The sequence below is a fragment of the Stegastes partitus genome, unplaced genomic scaffold (genome assembly GCF_000690725.1).
Source record: "Stegastes partitus isolate 25-593 unplaced genomic scaffold, Stegastes_partitus-1.0.2 Scaffold1250, whole genome shotgun sequence".
Lineage (NCBI taxonomy): Eukaryota > Metazoa > Chordata > Actinopteri > Pomacentridae > Stegastes > Stegastes partitus.
In genome coordinates this window covers 16,909-34,796 of record NW_007578981.1, presented here as the reverse complement: position 1 = coordinate 34,796, position 17,888 = coordinate 16,909, and the positions used below count along the sequence as shown (strand labels likewise).

Here is a 17,888-nt window from a genome sequence, read left to right as displayed (position 1 = left end):
TTAAAATGTTTTTACATGAAAAATGGCGAAAATCATATTTTCCAACTGATTATCCTCAAATCCTCTTAATTGAACAGATTACTAGCTTCATAAACTGCATGGTCGATGCTTTAACAACAAACCATCATGTTTCATGAGCCATACATGGTTTGAGTGAAAAGAAAAATCTTAATTTGTAAAGTAACTAAAGCTGTCAGATGAGTGTGGAATAAAAGCAGAAAGGAGGAGACTCAAGTAAATACAAGTTCCTTAAATTTGTGCTGAATTACTCCAGTAGACGTACTGAGGTGCATTCCAGCAGTGTGTGCGAGCATGTTGCTAACAGCACTCAGAGCGTGTGTCAGAGAGCATGTCTGTACAATTTTGCATGCATTTGTTTGTGTATCTGGCCCGTGTGTTTAAGTGTGCGCAATCAGCGAGTCTGGAATGTCTCAGGACATTGCGAATCCTAATGATCAACACGGTGATCCTGTGCTGCATGTGCTGCGTGCTCAGGGCGCATTTACCCTAAGTGACTTAGACCGCCTCTGTTGTGGTGAGACGAGGCTCGCTTTCATGTCAGACGCCGTACTTAAGAATCGAGCGGCATCAGAGCAGAGGTGACGTTTTCGTGGGAAGTCGTTTTTGCTCCCTTTGAAAAGCCGGAGCAGAAAAACGTGTTTCTGACAGATTGCAGTGGAAACATTTGAAACAGCTTCAACGTCTGAAAATGTTCACTGCTTTGATGCTCGGTGAAATGTTTGCTGAAAAAACACGCAAATGGAATCGGTAGAGCTGATGCACCGAGTGTGAGATAGCGCAGGTAAACATGCTTAGAGTGTGTGTCCCTGTGTGTGTGTGTGTGTGTGTGTGTGTGTGTGTGTGCGCGCCTGCATGTGTCCCTATAACCCCCTCAAACACACACACACACACACACACTGCATCCAGGGGGATTTATTTGACCCCTTATTGCCAGCGGTGAGCCTGTGGTGGAGATGAAAGCATGCCTTCCCAGTGTGGCCCCAGTTTCTATAGCTATGGACACAGACTCACACTGGTCGGGGACAATAGAGGGGCCCTGCCACTCGCCCCTGCCAGAGCCCTCTCCTCTCCCCACCCCATCCGTCACCGCAATCATATTTTCAAAACAATAACACAGCCGGGGGGGTCGGGCATGATTGAAGTGTGTGCGTGTTTGATCTGTTGGTATGCGAGTGTGTGTGTGTGTGTGTGTGTGTGTGTGTCTATGTCCTTTTGTGTGTTGTGTGGTTATTTTTAGGCACGCGTTTGTTTCGGACCGAGCGAGGAACATGCTCGTTTGACTTGCGTCCGTACGTCCATACATGCCGTTTGGAAGTTTGTGTGCATGCTTTTGTTGTGTGCAGATGCAAGTGTGCGCGTGCGTGTGTGTGTGTGTGTGTGTGTGTGTGTGTGTGCGGTGAGCTGGGCCTTTGATGGCATGGCCGGAGCGTGCCTAATGTGACTGCTTGCTGGGGTGGGGTGGAATCAGAGTTGGGAGGATGGGGGGTGGAGGGGGTGGCAGCAGCGTTGAGCCTCCTGCCCTCGTACTGTCTACCCTGCCGTGGCCCAAGGCTCCCCCTGCAAACTTGAAAGGACCAAAGGAATCCCCCCCTAAACCCCCTGACTACTCCCCCCCCCATGTTTTCAGAAAGCATGACATCATCCCTTGCACAAAGGGGGCTGGAGCTGGGGTTAATATGGATGCATGTGTGTGTGTGTGTGTGTGTGTGTGGAGTCCATCAGTTTCGTTATTTGGCTAAAAAGTAAAGTTCACCCTTTCTCAAACTTGTCTCTTTTATTCTAAGGTACCTCACTTCCCACCAAGCCTCCACTCACATGCACACACATTGACGAACACCTTTTCGATCTTTTTGTGCCAGTGGCGAGCATTGATTTGATCACAAACGTCTGGAGAAACAAAATAAGCTTCTCTGAGGTTGTTTCCCAGGCCGAAGCAGAAGTAGTCCTCGGCTGATCCTTCGCTGCCCCTTCCTCCTCTCATCTTTGTCTGCTTCTTAGTATCGCTGCTGTTGGCTTTCCTCTGGCTGCTCTGCGTGTAACCGACTCTCAGCGAAGCACCAAGCTGTTGTTTTCCCCAGGGTGAGGGACGTTTGGAGCGCTTTCAAACGAATCACAGAAGGTTCAGAACTGCGCAGATGATGACAAATGGTCGACTCTCCAAAGATGCCACATGAACAGTTTTATGTCAAGATGCACGTGGTCCTTGTTTTTGGGTTATTGTGGTGCAGTAAGTGCCTCTAGGTGCAGGCATCAAGTGGAGTAGTGTTTCTATGTAGTCGTGTTTCTATGCAGGCTGAGGATCAGATGTGCTCGCTGTGAGTGAAAACTGAACTCTTCAGTTTTCAGGGACATGGACAAAATGTTGTGATTAGGCCATAAACAAGTGATATAATCCAATCCCTCCATGTGCTGAGGCATTAACCAAACCGGATGAGTGTCAGATGGACATTTAGGACGGTATTTTTCTTGTCAGAGCCTTGATTTGATGGTGAGAATACACACCTTTGTGTCAATGAGGGTTGTGGAGGGCACAGTCAAAGCCAACAGCATGGCTAATGTCATGGCCACTGACTTGTAACTGCCACTCCCAACACACAAACACAGAAATCTGCATTCACACACACACACGCACGCACACACACACACACACACACACACACGCACACACACTTCAGAATTAAGAAGCACTCAGGTTAACACACATAATGTACACACACACACACACTCTCTCTCTCTCCACTATTCTCTCTGCCTGTGTCACACACTCTCTTTGCTCTTACAAGTGTTGCTCAGAGGTGAGGGCTCGTCGCCCTTGCCTGTTTAATGGGCCGTCCGTTTGCCAACTGTTCCTTTGAGGGGGCCAGTGCGTCGGGCGTCGGAGCTGGGATTTGGGAGGGAGGGCCGGTGCCGCTGGATCAGACAGATGGAGGGGGGTCCGGCTCCATTCATTTAGCTCTATGAGAACAACAGAGCCCCACTTCAAACAACAAGAACGCAACCTGCTGGCCCCATCGTCTGCGAACAAATACGCAGGCGCACACATGCCGCAACACATGCGTGCACGCACATATGTGCTTTTATTAGAAATGTCTTCCCATGTATCAGATCTGATGCGTCTTAAATCTGAAATGTTCAGAAAGTCAACACCTGAAGATAAAGTCGTTGTGCCGTTCGTACGGCTCCTGCAGCTCATCTGCATACCGTGACACACACATATGCACCACGCACTACACACATATGCACAGGGGGGCATAAAAACAGTGCCCACCCCCATTCCCAGCCCTTCTTTCCCTGGGACTCCCTCCTCTGCTACCACCCAGCCCCCCCTCCTGAATTCACTGGCACTTCCAGAAAGCTCCGAGGCGCCAGCGGAGCGGGGCTCATCTCTTGGGAACAATAAAGCCAGATCTTCATAAAAACTTCAAAAAGGCCTCGCCAAGTGTTTTATAGGTGCTTTAAAGGTTTATGGGCCCTGGGGAGGGAGGGAGAAAGAGAGAGAGAGAAATGAATGATGCAGTAGTGGTAGGCTCCACTTTTCCCACCCACTGCACACACACATGTACAGAAAAGACACGCATGCCAGCGTACAACACACGTATACGCTGCTGCCGCTAATCCGCCAGTAAGTGCCAAGCTGAAATCGGCTGGTGGCGGGCAGGGTGGGGCAGAGGGCGGCGGTGGATGAGAGAGCTGGGAGAGGTCGAGGGTGGGGGGGAGCGAAACAGGTGATCAGTTGGTGTAGAAATGGAACAGAGGAGGAACGAGGGATGTCAGCGCGGCGTCAGGAGAAAGCAGCTCACATTTCAATCAACTGATACACAAGTTAGACTGACATCTATTCAGGTACATTCTGAAATATAAAGGAGGATGTTTTATATCTCTACCAGGGCAAGACACTAATTTCTTGCCCAGATGGACGTCAAGTGTTGGATGAGTGAACTTTATTTCTAAAGTGAGCCACAGTTGCCGACTTCCAGAACAAAATGACTTTGAGTGCAGCTGAATTTAGTGGAGATGCACCCACTGTCATCCACTTCAGAGTGATTATGGCCCAGATGACGTTCATATTCACATCGCTTTATGTCCACCGGTGGTAGCAGCAAAAGGATGTCCTTCATCCGTCTTGTAACCAAACGCTCAAAGCCAAAGAAGCGTTTGGAGTTTATGGCGTAATCCGACATCACATTTACAGATTATGTCCGTTTGAATGTGTACGGTGTGTCTAGTCTCTCAGTATAGGCTCTCCCATATTTGGAAACCAGACTTGTAATGAACATGATTTACAGATGGCTTCTATACACAATAACACCGGCTACAGCAATGAATGAATAGTGTGTTATGATGAACAGATTATGCTGGAACACAGCTGGAAAAAGCTGTAAACACTAAACAGTTCTAGGTGATTAGAGCGTGTTGTTCCTTCTCAGCAACAGTTTTCTTTATGAGTCAGATCAGGACTTGAACCCCCCAAACTGTGATGCACAGCCAGAAGTGGTGAAATCAACATCTGCGTTGCCATTTGACTAAAATCATCTACAAATGTAACAAACTATAGCAAAGATTTTACAGGAATATTCTTGCCATTCTCTGTTTTTTTTTTTCTTCTTCTTTGAACAATGAGCTACAAAACCATCATCTTACCTGTAAAGACACTAAACTCTAAACCTGGCTTAGCTAACTTTGTCTGGAGTCTTTATAATGACTTCCTAGAGGTAAAATTACTGTTATCTCCATGATCTAGATGAGGCTGCAGGTGTTCGGCCTCTCCAACCACTTTCTAGCGTCCATGTAACAATATTTGGACAATTAGCAAAAGCTATAGATTGACTTTGTCCAGTTGCGCAGACCGACATACCTGCACAGTTTCAAGCCCCGTTTCACTGAGTGCATTGCCTGATGGTTGAATTTCAATTTAATGATGACCCGTTTATCATTCAAGCTTCAACATAGGGTGCAAATTATTAAACTCAAGATACAACGCATGATTTTGCACCTTCAAAGAAACAGGCCTCATGTATAGGCAGCTTTCCACTGCAGGAACTCGAGGCAGAGACAAGGTAGCACGAACAGGAACGGCCCCATAGTCGGCCCTTTCAGCCTTTCTGTGTCTGTTGCCATAAAGGATCCGGCAGCTACGATTACCACGTTATCTTGGAGCACGTCATATAACTCCAGTTGTGCGCATGTAGGAAATACAACAATGGCGGATTTGCTATTTTAGATTATGTGGTGAGTTTTGCATTAAAGTTGGCGATGGTTGAGAGGACAAGACTGTTTTGAAAGCACAGAAGAGTGCTGCGTGTTGCCCTCACTGAGTTTACCTACTTAGGTTAAAGATTCATAAAGCAGTTTTTCAGGATCACCCAGAAGTACCTTCCTTGGAGTAGGTCGCTCTTCTCCCTTGAAAACTGCCCTGAAAGAGGTTCTTGTGGTCAGAACCTGCTCAAAGAGTCACTCTGCCCGACAACAACCTGCAAGCTTCTACAGTGGAAAGCAGCTTCATGTATGGATGTATCTGGCCACACTGCAGACTAACCTTCTGGGCCCTGGCCTCGGGAAGGGTCAAGAGGTGGGACTCTGAGCAGTTTAAGGCCTGCAGTCTCCTCAAGATGCACCGCTTGCTGTTTTTCAGGTGGACCAGTTTAGCCGCACACAAACCGGAGCATGGGCTCACATGCAATTAGCAGTTTGGACTCGTCCACTTCCAGTGCGGAAGCTTAGCAGCCTCTGAATCCTACCTCTCTGCCAGTGGACGTGCTGATGAAATCCCCTATCAAATGATTCTCCCACATACACAATATGACTTTGTTGCTGTTTGGATGCAGATATTTTGATGAGTCACGAGTCGCTGGTCCGGAGCGAAGCACGCTCCACGTTGAATCTCTTTTATGAGCATGAATAGCCACTATTCAAGGCGTTTTTGGAATGTTTTCTTTATAGGTATTCAGATATATGCCAGGGGTTATATTTAGCTCGGGTCCTCCTGGAGTCAGAAGGTTTAAAATTAGGAGGTGTCAGAATTCCAGTACAATTCTTAAGTTACTGTCAATAAACGGTAAAGGGCTCTCTTAAAGGCGTAGTGTGTTGGCGAGGCTGCATTATGGCATGATTTGTGTGTGATAAGCTGCTTGGGAAAGTGCGCGTGGATTTGTCTTGATATAGTACAAAAGTGTAAATCTTCTACGTGGTATACATGCGCATTTGCACATCTATATATCAGGATTCCTGAGAGCGTGCTGTGTGCGTGCACCAGTGTAAGCTTGTGTGTGTGTGTGTGTGTTTGTGCGTCCATCTCCACATTAGTGTTTGTAGGATCTGTTGACAGGGAAGCATGCAGCATTTTATTTGCTCAAGGGCTGAAAAAACACATGGCGCTAGCAAGGGAGTGCTGTGATATGAGCCTGCTGAAAGCAACCTGGCCAGCCAGAATTCAACCCCGGGATCATGATTCAACTAAACATATTAACACACTGTATAAAAACAGGACCGTGCAACATAAAGATTTATTAATGCATAAACCAAAATGCATATTCTGCTGCAGGCTGGACTCTTTTATTTATAGTGTTAAATGCTCATTTTTAAACTTTGATTTCTGAGTCAACACATGAAGATGAAATCTGAGCAATCTAAAGTGTTGATTAATTAAATACATGAAGACTGTAAGGCTTATGTGTAAAAATCCTGTCAGTGTAGTAAAAAGGCATTTTGGTTTTCTTTTTCGAACAGCAATATTAACTGAACAGAGAGTACTTGTTTTTCATGACAGTAAAAGTCTGTCTCTAATTTTGTCCTTTCAACAGCCCCCAGGTTGCTCAAAGCGGTTTAACTTCTGCATAAAGAGATAAATGTTTAAACTTTGCCAACATGGACGCGCTACACATGGTTGGATTGGTTTCATTGCCCACAATTCAGCTGTTCAGTGAACTTTATATAAAGTTAAGTTAAAGTTAGAGGTCTGAAATTTCATGCAAGTGTGGATGACAAGATGTTGAAGGTATGTAGTGATTTGCATAGCTCTGCCACGAACCCCGTCCTGGTTATTGTTACTTGAACATGACTTGTTGACAAAGAAAACCATTTTTTGAGGCATATTTTAGGTAATGTAGTAAAGATTCTCTTTCAGCCACATGCTAAACAAACTAGAAGATGTTACCTTTCAAATGAAGTCTCATACATGCGTTCTGGCTATTTACTTCTTCTTTTTGGGCTTTTCCATTTGGGTGTGCCAAATAGATAAAAATTCCATAAAAGCAGTTGGATGCAAGGATGTGATAAAAACAGACTCGCTACTGAAACAGTCCTGAATAAAAAATCTATGGCAGAAAAATGGAAAACAGAAACACGAGTGGCGAGACCTGCTTTTAAGGATTTGGGGTTAATTTATTCATATCAATATAAAAGCACTGCTTACAGAATGTGAGTACTTGAGTACCCAGACATGTTTATTTCACCGTACAGGACTGCACTGAGAGTAAAGCTGAGGTAATGTACCATCGCTGTGAAACTGGCGACGACGATGTCATTATGTCCAGCATTTTCCTAATGCTGAGCTTAAACTCCATTCAAACCTGCTAGAAAAGTGACAGTGAAACACTCCCTGAACCTACGAAATAGTAACATCATCCCTGGCTCTCTGCAGGCCTCATGTGGCCATGCCCGCCACTTATAGTCTGAGATCCAGTCTGCAGCTGCCCACCATTCAGTTTTCATCGACTGGGTGGCAAACAGTAATGAGGTCATTGCAATATAGCATCTGTAGGAACAAGAGCCCTCTATTTGTCATCTTCATTCATATCAGATGAATGAATGGCTGTTGGGAATGTAGCATACATGTGGATGAAACTCCAAACTAAAAGAATAAGCCCCAAAGAAAATCTGATCTGCACACAGTTGAAATGCAAACTTGTTATGGTCCTTCTGGGTGATGAGGTGTGCCAGAGAATGTCATTGATCCTAGAGGAACTCTCAGCTCTAGGAAAGTGTGGCACACTTAATTTGTAAAGTGGACAACCTCCGAAAGAGGAAGTGTAAAAAGGTAATATCACATAAAAGATGTTGTTACTGCGCAGTGGGACACACATGAAGGTCAGAAACTTCCTACACTCGTGTGCGGCAAAAGAGGAGAAACCCACAAAAACAAGCGAGGCTTTCATTTTGTAATATTCATTTATTGTTCAATAAAAATAGATTTTAAAAAAGTGACGTGATGTCTCCTTCATGACTTTGCCTGATGGATCTGCCAACAGCTCCTTGTAAACACGGGGCTTTATTTTTTTTGAGTGGAAAAGGGAATTGAAACCCCCTTCTTCCCGTTCAACACAATCACAAGGCGACAGCCTGCAACTGTGCTGAACCTTTGACCTTTGTAATAAAGACAGCCCGCCACCCCCTGACACATTTTCACTTATTTTCACATTTTGGGCAGATACAGTACATTCATCCTCCGGTCTTGTTTGTCTATGTACAAAGGTTCAGTTTGTGGCTGTGTGATTTGTTTTTGCAGATGGCCCTCGTAAAAACAGCTTTAAACAATGTGAATAAAGAAGACATCTAAGCGCTAACACAAGAGTTCAAGCCATCAGTAAAACCAATTATTATAACATCAGTCCGTCTTAAGACATCTTTGTACAGTAGTTACACGTAAACACATCTTTGAAGGTGTAAAGAAAGTAAACTCTGTAAACACTCTGAGAGACTCCGGTCCACTCTCCCTCTGCGACAGGTTCAACAACATCATGTGAGCCTGGATTGCTACAGTAATTAAGGGCCAGGTCCACCGACTTCGCCTACCCAACTCGCCCACTCGTGCTACATTTGGGAATGCTGCAGGTCATTACAATGGTGCGATGCTGCTGAGCCTGGCTGACACATTAGAGCAGTAATGCAAAGATAGTTAAGAGAAAAAATAAATAAAACACAGAAGGCAAAATTTTTGTTAACATGAAATGTGGAGTTGTAAACAACGCCACGGAACGACCACTGCTCCGTTTCAACTCTAGTGTTTTATTTAACTTGCTAAAGAGGAAAGTTTAGATTGTTGAGAGGCTTCATTTATTGTTTAGGGAGAATTAAGGCAGCTCATCTGAAAAATACAACTCTTGTAATTGAAAATGCGTCCCTGGAAACTTTTATGACTTGCAAGGCGAGACTCACTTAGCCAACTCTGGTAGCCACGGTAGCAGTTTGCTGCGGGCATGTTTACTTCTGACTGCCCACACTTGACTTGGTGAGCTGTTACAAAAGCACAAATTGTGTTTTTTTTTAAATGTTATATTCGCTGTTTTCAAAGAAACATATTTTTCCCATAAGGTTACAGTTTGAAATAGTAGAAAAATAGAAAACGTCTTCACTCTCCCTTCACCCTAACTGGTGGAGGCAGATGGAGGCCCTGCCTGAGCCTGGTTCTGCTGAAGGTCAAGTCCTGTTAAAATGGGGGTTTTCTTATCCACCGTCACCAAGTGCTTGCTCAAAGAGAACTGATATCGTACGGTAAGTTTAAGTTAAGTCTTATTTCTCTGTTGGAAAGCTCACTGGGTCAACTTCTGTGGATTTAAATGTGCTCCATAAATAACGGCGACTTGACTTGACCGTCAAACAGCCACATAAGGAGGTTGGAGAGGTGGTTGTGGCAGAAGTTTGACACAAAACTTTCACCCATGGGAGTCTGGGGTGGGTGCCCCATATGGGAGTATTAGTTTTATAGTTTTGTGGTCACTTTTTGTTCTCACTTGCTGTTTGGTTGTGTACCAAAACTACGTGGTTAGGTTCAGGAAAATATCATGAGTTCAGTTGAAATCTGTTTCCAAATTCATTAGAGGAACTTCAGCTTTGGCATCTCTACGTTGGCTTCATTTCTCATCCCTAGAAGTTGCTGCTTGGTTAAACTCAACCGTTTCACAACATGTTTGAATGTTCTCCATTTTTTGGGTTACCAGGGTGACAGCTGCCAGCCCACCTAATACATGACTGATGGGCTGAAAAGGAGGGACAGCTGGAAAGCAATGCAAAGGTGTGTTGATTAGAAATGTATTTGTCTTTTTTCTACTACAGCATTGATCTGTGTCGTCTTCATTATCTCGTGTTTTTACTAAATGACAATCTCAGCAGAGCCTGTGGAAGTCCTTGGCTGTAGCCCTGATTGAAAGCGTCTCGTTCACTCTGTGGGAGACTGTCCTGAATCCTTTCCATAGAAAATAATTGAACTTCAATGCCAGAATTGGAAAGTAATTTATACCAAAGTGGTCTTTAATTGTGGTTTTCAAAATCTGCCTGACTAAAAATGATGTTTTGAGCTTTAATATTTATGTTATATTTAATAGGGGGGGTTAGATTGAGATTAACGAGCTTTAATTTGTTTATCCCCTTGCTGTACTTGTGTTCTGAGGACAGCCGGGTTATGAACTTCTTCGTTGTTTACCCTCCTCTTCAATAGCAAAATTATTGATTACAACCCTAATGATGCATTTGGATGTCTCTGTTGGTCACATGAGCCTCACCTTGCAGGATGTTCATTTAGTAACTTCAAGCTTTTTTAAAAAATATATTACTTATTTAGAAGCAGTTTAGAAAACACTCTGGGATACAAAGTGTGTAACTTTGTTAGAAATACTGGGCCTCTTAACAACTTGAGTCATCCCTTTCACACTACAGTCCCTTTGGGAGACCCTGCTCTAGACTGACGGGCACCATTTTCTGATGCATCTGGGAATACCACTGAACCAAACACAACAAAACACTGAACTGGTTAACTTTTAGCACAGCATGACTACAGTACTTTAAATGTACTTAGCACAATTCTGGAAGGTTTACATGCTTTTCCCATCAATTAGAAAAACAGAAAGTTAAAAAGTATTGCTTGTTTTTTTTTCGTCTCTGTTTTCCAAACCCAAATTAGCTGGTTTTATTTAGTAATGATGGGATGATCGTATTAGTCAGCTACACTACGACTGCGTCTACTGTACAGAGGACGTGTTGCTACAAAAACGGAGAAAAAGAGCACCAGAGAGTTAGTGCCAGGTTCTACAACATGCAGCCTCCACCCTCCTCTCCCTTTCTATCACGCTCTCTATTCCTTGCTTGGCTGCTGGCTACCAGAGAGTACAGTGGCCAAGAGCAGTTGAGTGACAGGCTGAAGGGCCAAATCATCAAGTCGATTGCGTCCCCAAGCGGAGACGCCAGCCACCTCTGTACTTCTGCACTCCTTCCTGCCTTCTGGGCCCGGTCCAGAGCCCACATCCTGGGAACATGGGGCCGGACGGCTGCAGCCGACAGCTCTTTGGGAATGACACAATGAGAGAGTTCATAGTCGAAGCCGTGTCGGTGTGTGGCTGGGGAGGTGATGGTGCTGTCCGTGTCATTTTGGCAACGCGCACGGCCCGATGTGCTGGCGACAATCACGCCAGAAGTCAAAGTGACGCTCCATTAAGCCGGCTCAGCATCACAATCTTTTTGCCCAATGATTTCTGACAGCACAAAAAACTGTTTTCTCTTTGTTCCGCTTTGTTATTGTTCATTTGGTGTCCATATGAGGGTCTCTGATGGAATACGTACGGGAGAACAGATTTCATGGAAACAGATTCTCAGAGTCACAGTTCAGATAACAAGAACACAGCAGAAAATATGACAACATGTTGTAGCTGCAGCTGAGGACGGTTTCACCTCAGTGAGAGAGAAGAGCGTAGAGTTTAAGACACAATGCAACAGTTCCTTAATTTATCGAAAAAGGACGTGGAATGAACTCGTAAACTTTTTCTTTGCCTCTCTCGCTCCTGGAATGATCACACTGTGGTGGCTCGGCTGTGTTTGAGCGCTAGTGGTGAATACTCCTTAATGCGAACGCACAGTTTTCCCCGTAGCCAGGGGTTCTGGAGCTCCAGGGGACAGAAGTCGTCCTGAAGCCACTTTTCTCTGTTGTCCACAACCAGCACAAGGCCAAAGTGCTTCAACTGTTCAGGACTGTAGTACACAGACTGCTCCTGTACGTCGCCGCCTCCGCTGCTACCCAGCATGCGCCGCGACACAACGTTCATCTCCTGCACCACCAGCTGCACCATCTCTCGCGCCGATGTGCCTGGAGTTACACAAAGCTGAAACGCACAAACAGAAGAAAGAAAATCGATTAGCTTTTTGCCAGCCTGAGCACGAACACAGTAACGGCTTAATGGTGCATTACTTCAACGTGTCAAAACGCGTCGATACCTTGACGCTGGTCTCCTTGGGCAGGCCTGTGCGGTACTGTGGATACACTCTGAGTGTGGCATGACAGCCTTTCCTGAGAGCAGCAGGTGATGGTGAGGAGAGTCTCTGGGTGCCGCTGTCCTCTGATAATGTGCGCGCTGGTGGTAGCTGTGGTAAGCAGCGCTCTGCAGAACAACAGCGGTCCACGGATGAGGGCCTGTGATATCTTCTCTGTGGCGAAGTGGAGGGTGAAGGGCAAGTAGTGTGGTGGGAGTAAGGCTGTTGGTGGGCTGATGTGCTGGAAGGGAACTCCAGACTGCTGGTCCTCACACAGAACGCCTGCCTCTTCTCTGTGATGTGCAGCAGCTCGATCTGCCTGCTGGGTAGGATGAAGTCGCTGTCAAACAGCTCCGGGGCGCCCCGTCGCCTCTCTCCTGCACACCGAACTCCTCCCCCACCTCCACCGCACCTCTCGCTTTCCCTGCCGTGCTGCGGCTCGGAGGCCTGGAGGACGTCCGGCGTAGAATCCCGTAGAGCCCCCCCTCCACGTCCGCCACCGCCGAGACACATCACTCCTCCCGAGCCGCTCCCATCACTACGCAGGAAGCCACGGGGCTCCAGGGGTGCGGAGGAGGAGAGGGGCGAGGGGGGCAGTAGGTCGAGCTCGCGGGGGCTCTGGGCACGACTGGAGTCATAGTCACTGTCGGTGGTGAGGAAGACTTCAGAGGAGCCCTCCTCATCCGATAGACCAGCAAAATCTAAAGGGTGTATAAAAGATGCAATTTCACCAAATTAGTACCAGAATATGAGAAGTTTTGCATGTTGTATTGTTTATCTGTAACAGTATCCTGTTACTGACCTGAGTGCTTGCGACATGGTTCGGGTGAAGGCATGGGAGAGGGCATGAAGTCCGGCTGAGACGAGGTGGAGGGAGGCTTGTCAGGCAGCACTTCCTTGGAGAAGTCAATGATCCAGCTTATGGAGATGCCTCCTGTTGGCTGCTTGTAGCGGGCGTACTGCAAGGCGTCCATGATCCACCTCGCATCCCTCCACACCTCCTCCATTTGCTGTTGTACAGTCATCAAGATCATAGACGTTAACAGTAACACTGCAATGTAACACTGGGTTAATTTAGATTTAATAGGAATGCTGTCCAGTAGCATGTGATCTCTACCCACAGAAGTTGGAGTAATATGTGAGATACAACAAAGTTTTCTAGCTGTATTTAATTTGTCCTTATCACCTCACTGAATGCTGACTATAGTCTTACCTGCATGTGTTCCTGGACCTGTTGGTGTTTCTTCTTAGCAGCAAGAAGCTCAGCTTCAGAGAAGGCCTCCCGTAGTGCTTGCTGGGACATGAGCGACTCCAGCTCCAGCAAAGCCGACACCCGGCAGTACTGGCCGATGAAACTGGGGCAATAGGCATTAAAGTGGACTGTGGAAAAAAGGGAGATCCAATAAGGAAATACAGAATGGTCTGGCAGTAAATACAGAAATAAACACACAAACAGCAACCGGTGCCAAATATTTATTTTATACGATGCAGCCTGTGATTATGACCCTGCTCAGAATTTGATATACCGACCTAGTTCGAAGATCTGCAGGGGCAGGGTGAGGAAGCCGGAGCGGGGGGAGTAGGGGTTGTTCTGACCAGGAGCTGTGCACACTTCATCGCAAGGTGGTAGGAGGAGCAGGAAGGACACTTTCTCTCCAAACTCCAACACTTCCTGGCTGTAGATACGAAAGTCTTGTGCCTGGACACACAGAGACAAGTAATCTTAGTGGGCATTTGGAACCACAGGCGCCAACCTAAGCTAAGTCTTAGGAGACCTTAAAGTAGCAACATTAAATGAATATCATACCTATTTAAATCTTGTACTTTCATTTTAATATGTGTGCAAGAAGGGGCTATCAACAAGTTCCCCGATTTTTTCCGCTGAAGGGCGTGTGACAGTCGTGTGTGAGCAACATGAGCGAGCAGTAACCGCCATGATTTAGCCTGCCACATGACATCCAGCTATCAACATTATTACTTGTGTTACACAGGTTTTGTGCATTTGTGGTTTCTCAATGGACTTCAGAGTGAAACAGTGAGAAAACATCCCATTCTGCTTCAGTCAGCAGCCTGAGATGAGCCCAACTTCACATCCTGGATTGTTACTATTGACCAGAGGTGGGTCTGCTGCTACGACCCAGAGACCAAACAACAGTTCTGACAGTGGAATAACCTGCAGTCTCCAAACAGTGTGTCAGGTCAGGAGCACCTAAAGGTGTCTGAGGTGAACAGGAACCTGAACTGTGGCGTGATGGCATGTGGGTGCTCAAATTGATGTGGGTGCTCAAATTGCACTGCGCTCTGTCACATCACACTATGCGCTGATTTCTTAGTCACAAATACACAATCATGGGTCCCCATCTGCTCTACTTGCCAGATTTGACTTTCAGTGACTTCTTTCCACTCACCAAAGTGAAATTCAATTTGAAGGGTGCTGTTTTGACACAGATTAGAAGATTCGGTGCCCATAGCGGATGGTGCTTGGACATGCTTACATAAGAGGACTTCAGATAGCATTCAAAGTGTGACAACAGCAATTGGAAGTGCAGTTCTGCTGCACAAGGAGACTTCTGGCCAAATTTAAATCAGATACAGTTTTGATTTTTATCGGCACAGTCTTGGACTTTTCTGACTGCATCTCATAGATAGTAATAAAGGGTGACTTATGTGTTGCACTTAATCCATGAAAGTTACAGTTAACACATATGGATCAATGATTGTTTGGCCAACAGTCAGTCAGTTTTACTCATTTAAGTATCTTTAAAGTACAATCAAAAGCTCAAACTTCAATAGTGGGAAATTCCATTGTTTTCTGTAAATACCTTATAACACTAACACACTTTAGCCTCTATTGTGGAACAGTAGAGTTAAAGTTTTTACATCCAGCTTCTCTGGAAAAATAATCACATTTAAGGTTTCGGTTCTACATCCCGACAGTCTAATCCATATATTTAATATATATTCATGTTCATAGTCAGGTAACATTTCACAGTACATAGTAGCAGTAAAGTTCTGTACAGTGCTCATGTTCCTCTACTGGAACAGTGGGTGGTAAAAGTCAAATGGACAATGACTGCCATTGTGCTGGAATTCAAACCATGTCCTTTTAGAGAAATCATGTAGAATTAGTGGTCTAACCAGAACTGGCTCACTATCCATTGCAATCATTTTAAGAGCTTTGTGCTGTTGCTATTTCCTGACTGTGGAACTTGGCTGTATGCTTCCACTGGTTTCATGGTGTCAGTCAAAATCAGTCAGACTACACAAAATGTGCATTCTCACTATAGAAGCCTATAATGTCTGCTAATGCACTTTGAGCTTGCACACGGTTTCAGCCTGCTCTGACCTGATTGCCAGGGACATTGATGTGTGCCATCAGGTCCTTGATGGCGCTGCGCAGGTCCTGTAGGAGGCGATGGGGAGCACTCTGTACGTCATGGTCCATTTCCAAGGATTCCTCCAGAGAGCTGAGGGCCTGCAGCCACTGCCACTCCTCTCTGAAATGTCACAAAAACATACCTTTTCACTATTTTGCTAGTTTATTTAGGTGTCTGGCTCCTGATATTTAACTGGAAAATCAACCACAGACACATACAATTTCAACACACTGCATGACCATCTCAGCTACACACATGATCCCCACCTGGACACGTTACAGTTGTCCCGGATTTTGGTGTGACAGAGGATGTTAGGGAGTTTCTGGGGTACCAGCGCTCTTATCTGCTCCACAGATGTACACAGCTTCAGGTAGCCCAGGTATAAGCCTGGAGACAAAAGCTTCCTGCTACGCCTGTGATACGCCAGCTTCTCCTGGGAACAGCAGGTGGAGAGAAACTGAGTAAGAGGATGGAATGGTAGTTCTGAGTGGGGTTGATGGTAGTACTGACTCTCGTCTTGTCTTCATAAGCACCCACATGTTCAGCTGAATTGCATTGCTTTCATGTTTTCCTGTGTAGTTGGTCTTTGAGGCTCTTCAGTCTAAAGTTGTTCTGACATGTTTAAAGTGGAAGTCAGGACTGCAAAATAGCCCATCAGCACATTTTTATGCATTTCATCATACAATTTGTTCATAACTGGCCACAAAACAAATATTTCAGTGAACTGCGGTTTTGCCAAAGGGAGTCTCCACCATTGTTTTGGAACCACAAAGCCAAACCAATGTACACTAGAGACAAAACAGCATTGCAACAATGGTATCAGGTTTACGGGGATATATAGACAAAATCAACTTGTGGTTGAGTTCCAGATTGTGTTTTTTTCTGAACAAAACAGCCACACAGAATTAGTTACATAACCATAAATAAGAACAGCTAGATGATTAGATGATTATCATCATCACGTCCAACCCGCTGACATTCAAATGCTCAAACTGCTACTGCCTAAATAAGCTCTTCTACAAGTAAAATGACTCTGAGATGATTACCATTCGTGCTGGCTTGGCAGGGATCCAAAGCTTGACTCGAAATTGGCATTTTAATGAATTTGATGGAAGTCTGTTCAATTTGTGTCCTCACAAAGAAGGTGACAAATGGAAAAGTAGAGTCATGATGATTAATGTTTGTCTAAATAAAGAGTGTCTGCACGAGCAGCATTCGTAATTGGAAGCACATTTCAATTTACAGCCCTATTGTTTGAGCCACACAGCCTCATGTTTGTCATGTCATTTTGGTTTTCTGTAAATGGGAGTTTTAAAAACATTACAGCACTTCCAATAAATAAATGTTTAGGGGCATTTGGTTGTTGTCCTTTACGCTACACTTTTTAATCTTGCCAAATCTCTGGGAAACAAAAAATGCAAAGAATGAGTCTGATTAACCGACAACCACTGCTGACAAACCCCACCACCACTCTGAACTGCTGTGGAAGTACCCAGTCTCCAAAACAAAAGCAAAAATAACCAGTTTTCCAAAACTGAACCAGCATCCAATCACTGCCAGTCTGTTCCTGTAAGACTCACATGTAGTGTGATGAGGAGCATGTCGAGGGCTGTGGGCTCTTCAGGGGACGAGATAGACTTGCGTTGGAGCTGGAGTTTACAAAGCTGCGTCCAGCGAACTCCATCCAGGTTGGGACAAGCGTTCATGTCCTTCAGGAGCACCAGCAGGGCGTTACCATGCTTGTCCTTGATTGGCTCAAAATACACCTGACCAAGGTCCTGGGTTCCCAGCATTCCCTGACAAAAATCATCAGATAATAATTATACTGCTGTTCAGCAGCAGGACAGGAATATATTGACTGAAAATTTTCAGACCGAGGTAATGAGGTCGCAGCCACCACAAATACATCACAAAGCCATGGTACTACCTGTAGATGGGAGACAGCCTGCAGCATCTTGAGGCGTGTCTGCAGAGTACACGAGCAAGACGACTGGGAGGGACTGAGACACTGCTGCAGCCAGGAAATCTCCTCCCACAGATAGGACACCTGTTGCAGGAAGAGCAGGAGTAAATACTATCGTACTACCTGTTATCCTCATTTATCCAGTACTCTGGCCACATTGTTAATAGTGGATGTTGTAATAATTGATGAATATGTTAAAGATGTCTACTTATCTAACCTTCTAAACTTTAAGGCATTTTATCTACAAAGTCTACCATTTATCAATGACAGAAACTGTAAAAACAGAAATATTC

The 17,888-nt window shown here is 45.2% G+C and overlaps 1 protein-coding gene across 1 annotated transcript in view; it reads right to left on the bottom strand.

Moving 5' to 3' along the window:
• Positions 1-8,168: 8,168 nt before the first annotated feature.
• Positions 8,169-17,888, bottom strand: part of ankfn1b (ankyrin repeat and fibronectin type III domain containing 1b) — a 26,143-nt gene continuing 16,423 nt past the window's right edge. Inside the window, exons 10-18 of the mRNA XM_008297813.1 lie at positions 17,560-17,679; positions 17,213-17,428; positions 15,899-16,065; positions 15,602-15,752; positions 13,786-13,954; positions 13,469-13,635; positions 13,058-13,265; positions 12,220-12,956; positions 8,169-12,107 (exon numbers count right to left, since the gene is read on the bottom strand). Of these exons, the coding sequence (XP_008296035.1) occupies positions 11,799-12,107; positions 12,220-12,956; positions 13,058-13,265; positions 13,469-13,635; positions 13,786-13,954; positions 15,602-15,752; positions 15,899-16,065; positions 17,213-17,428; positions 17,560-17,679 (2,244 nt within the window). The 3' untranslated portion in view covers positions 8,169-11,798. The remainder of the gene's footprint in view (positions 12,108-12,219; positions 12,957-13,057; positions 13,266-13,468; positions 13,636-13,785; positions 13,955-15,601; positions 15,753-15,898; positions 16,066-17,212; positions 17,429-17,559; positions 17,680-17,888) is intronic.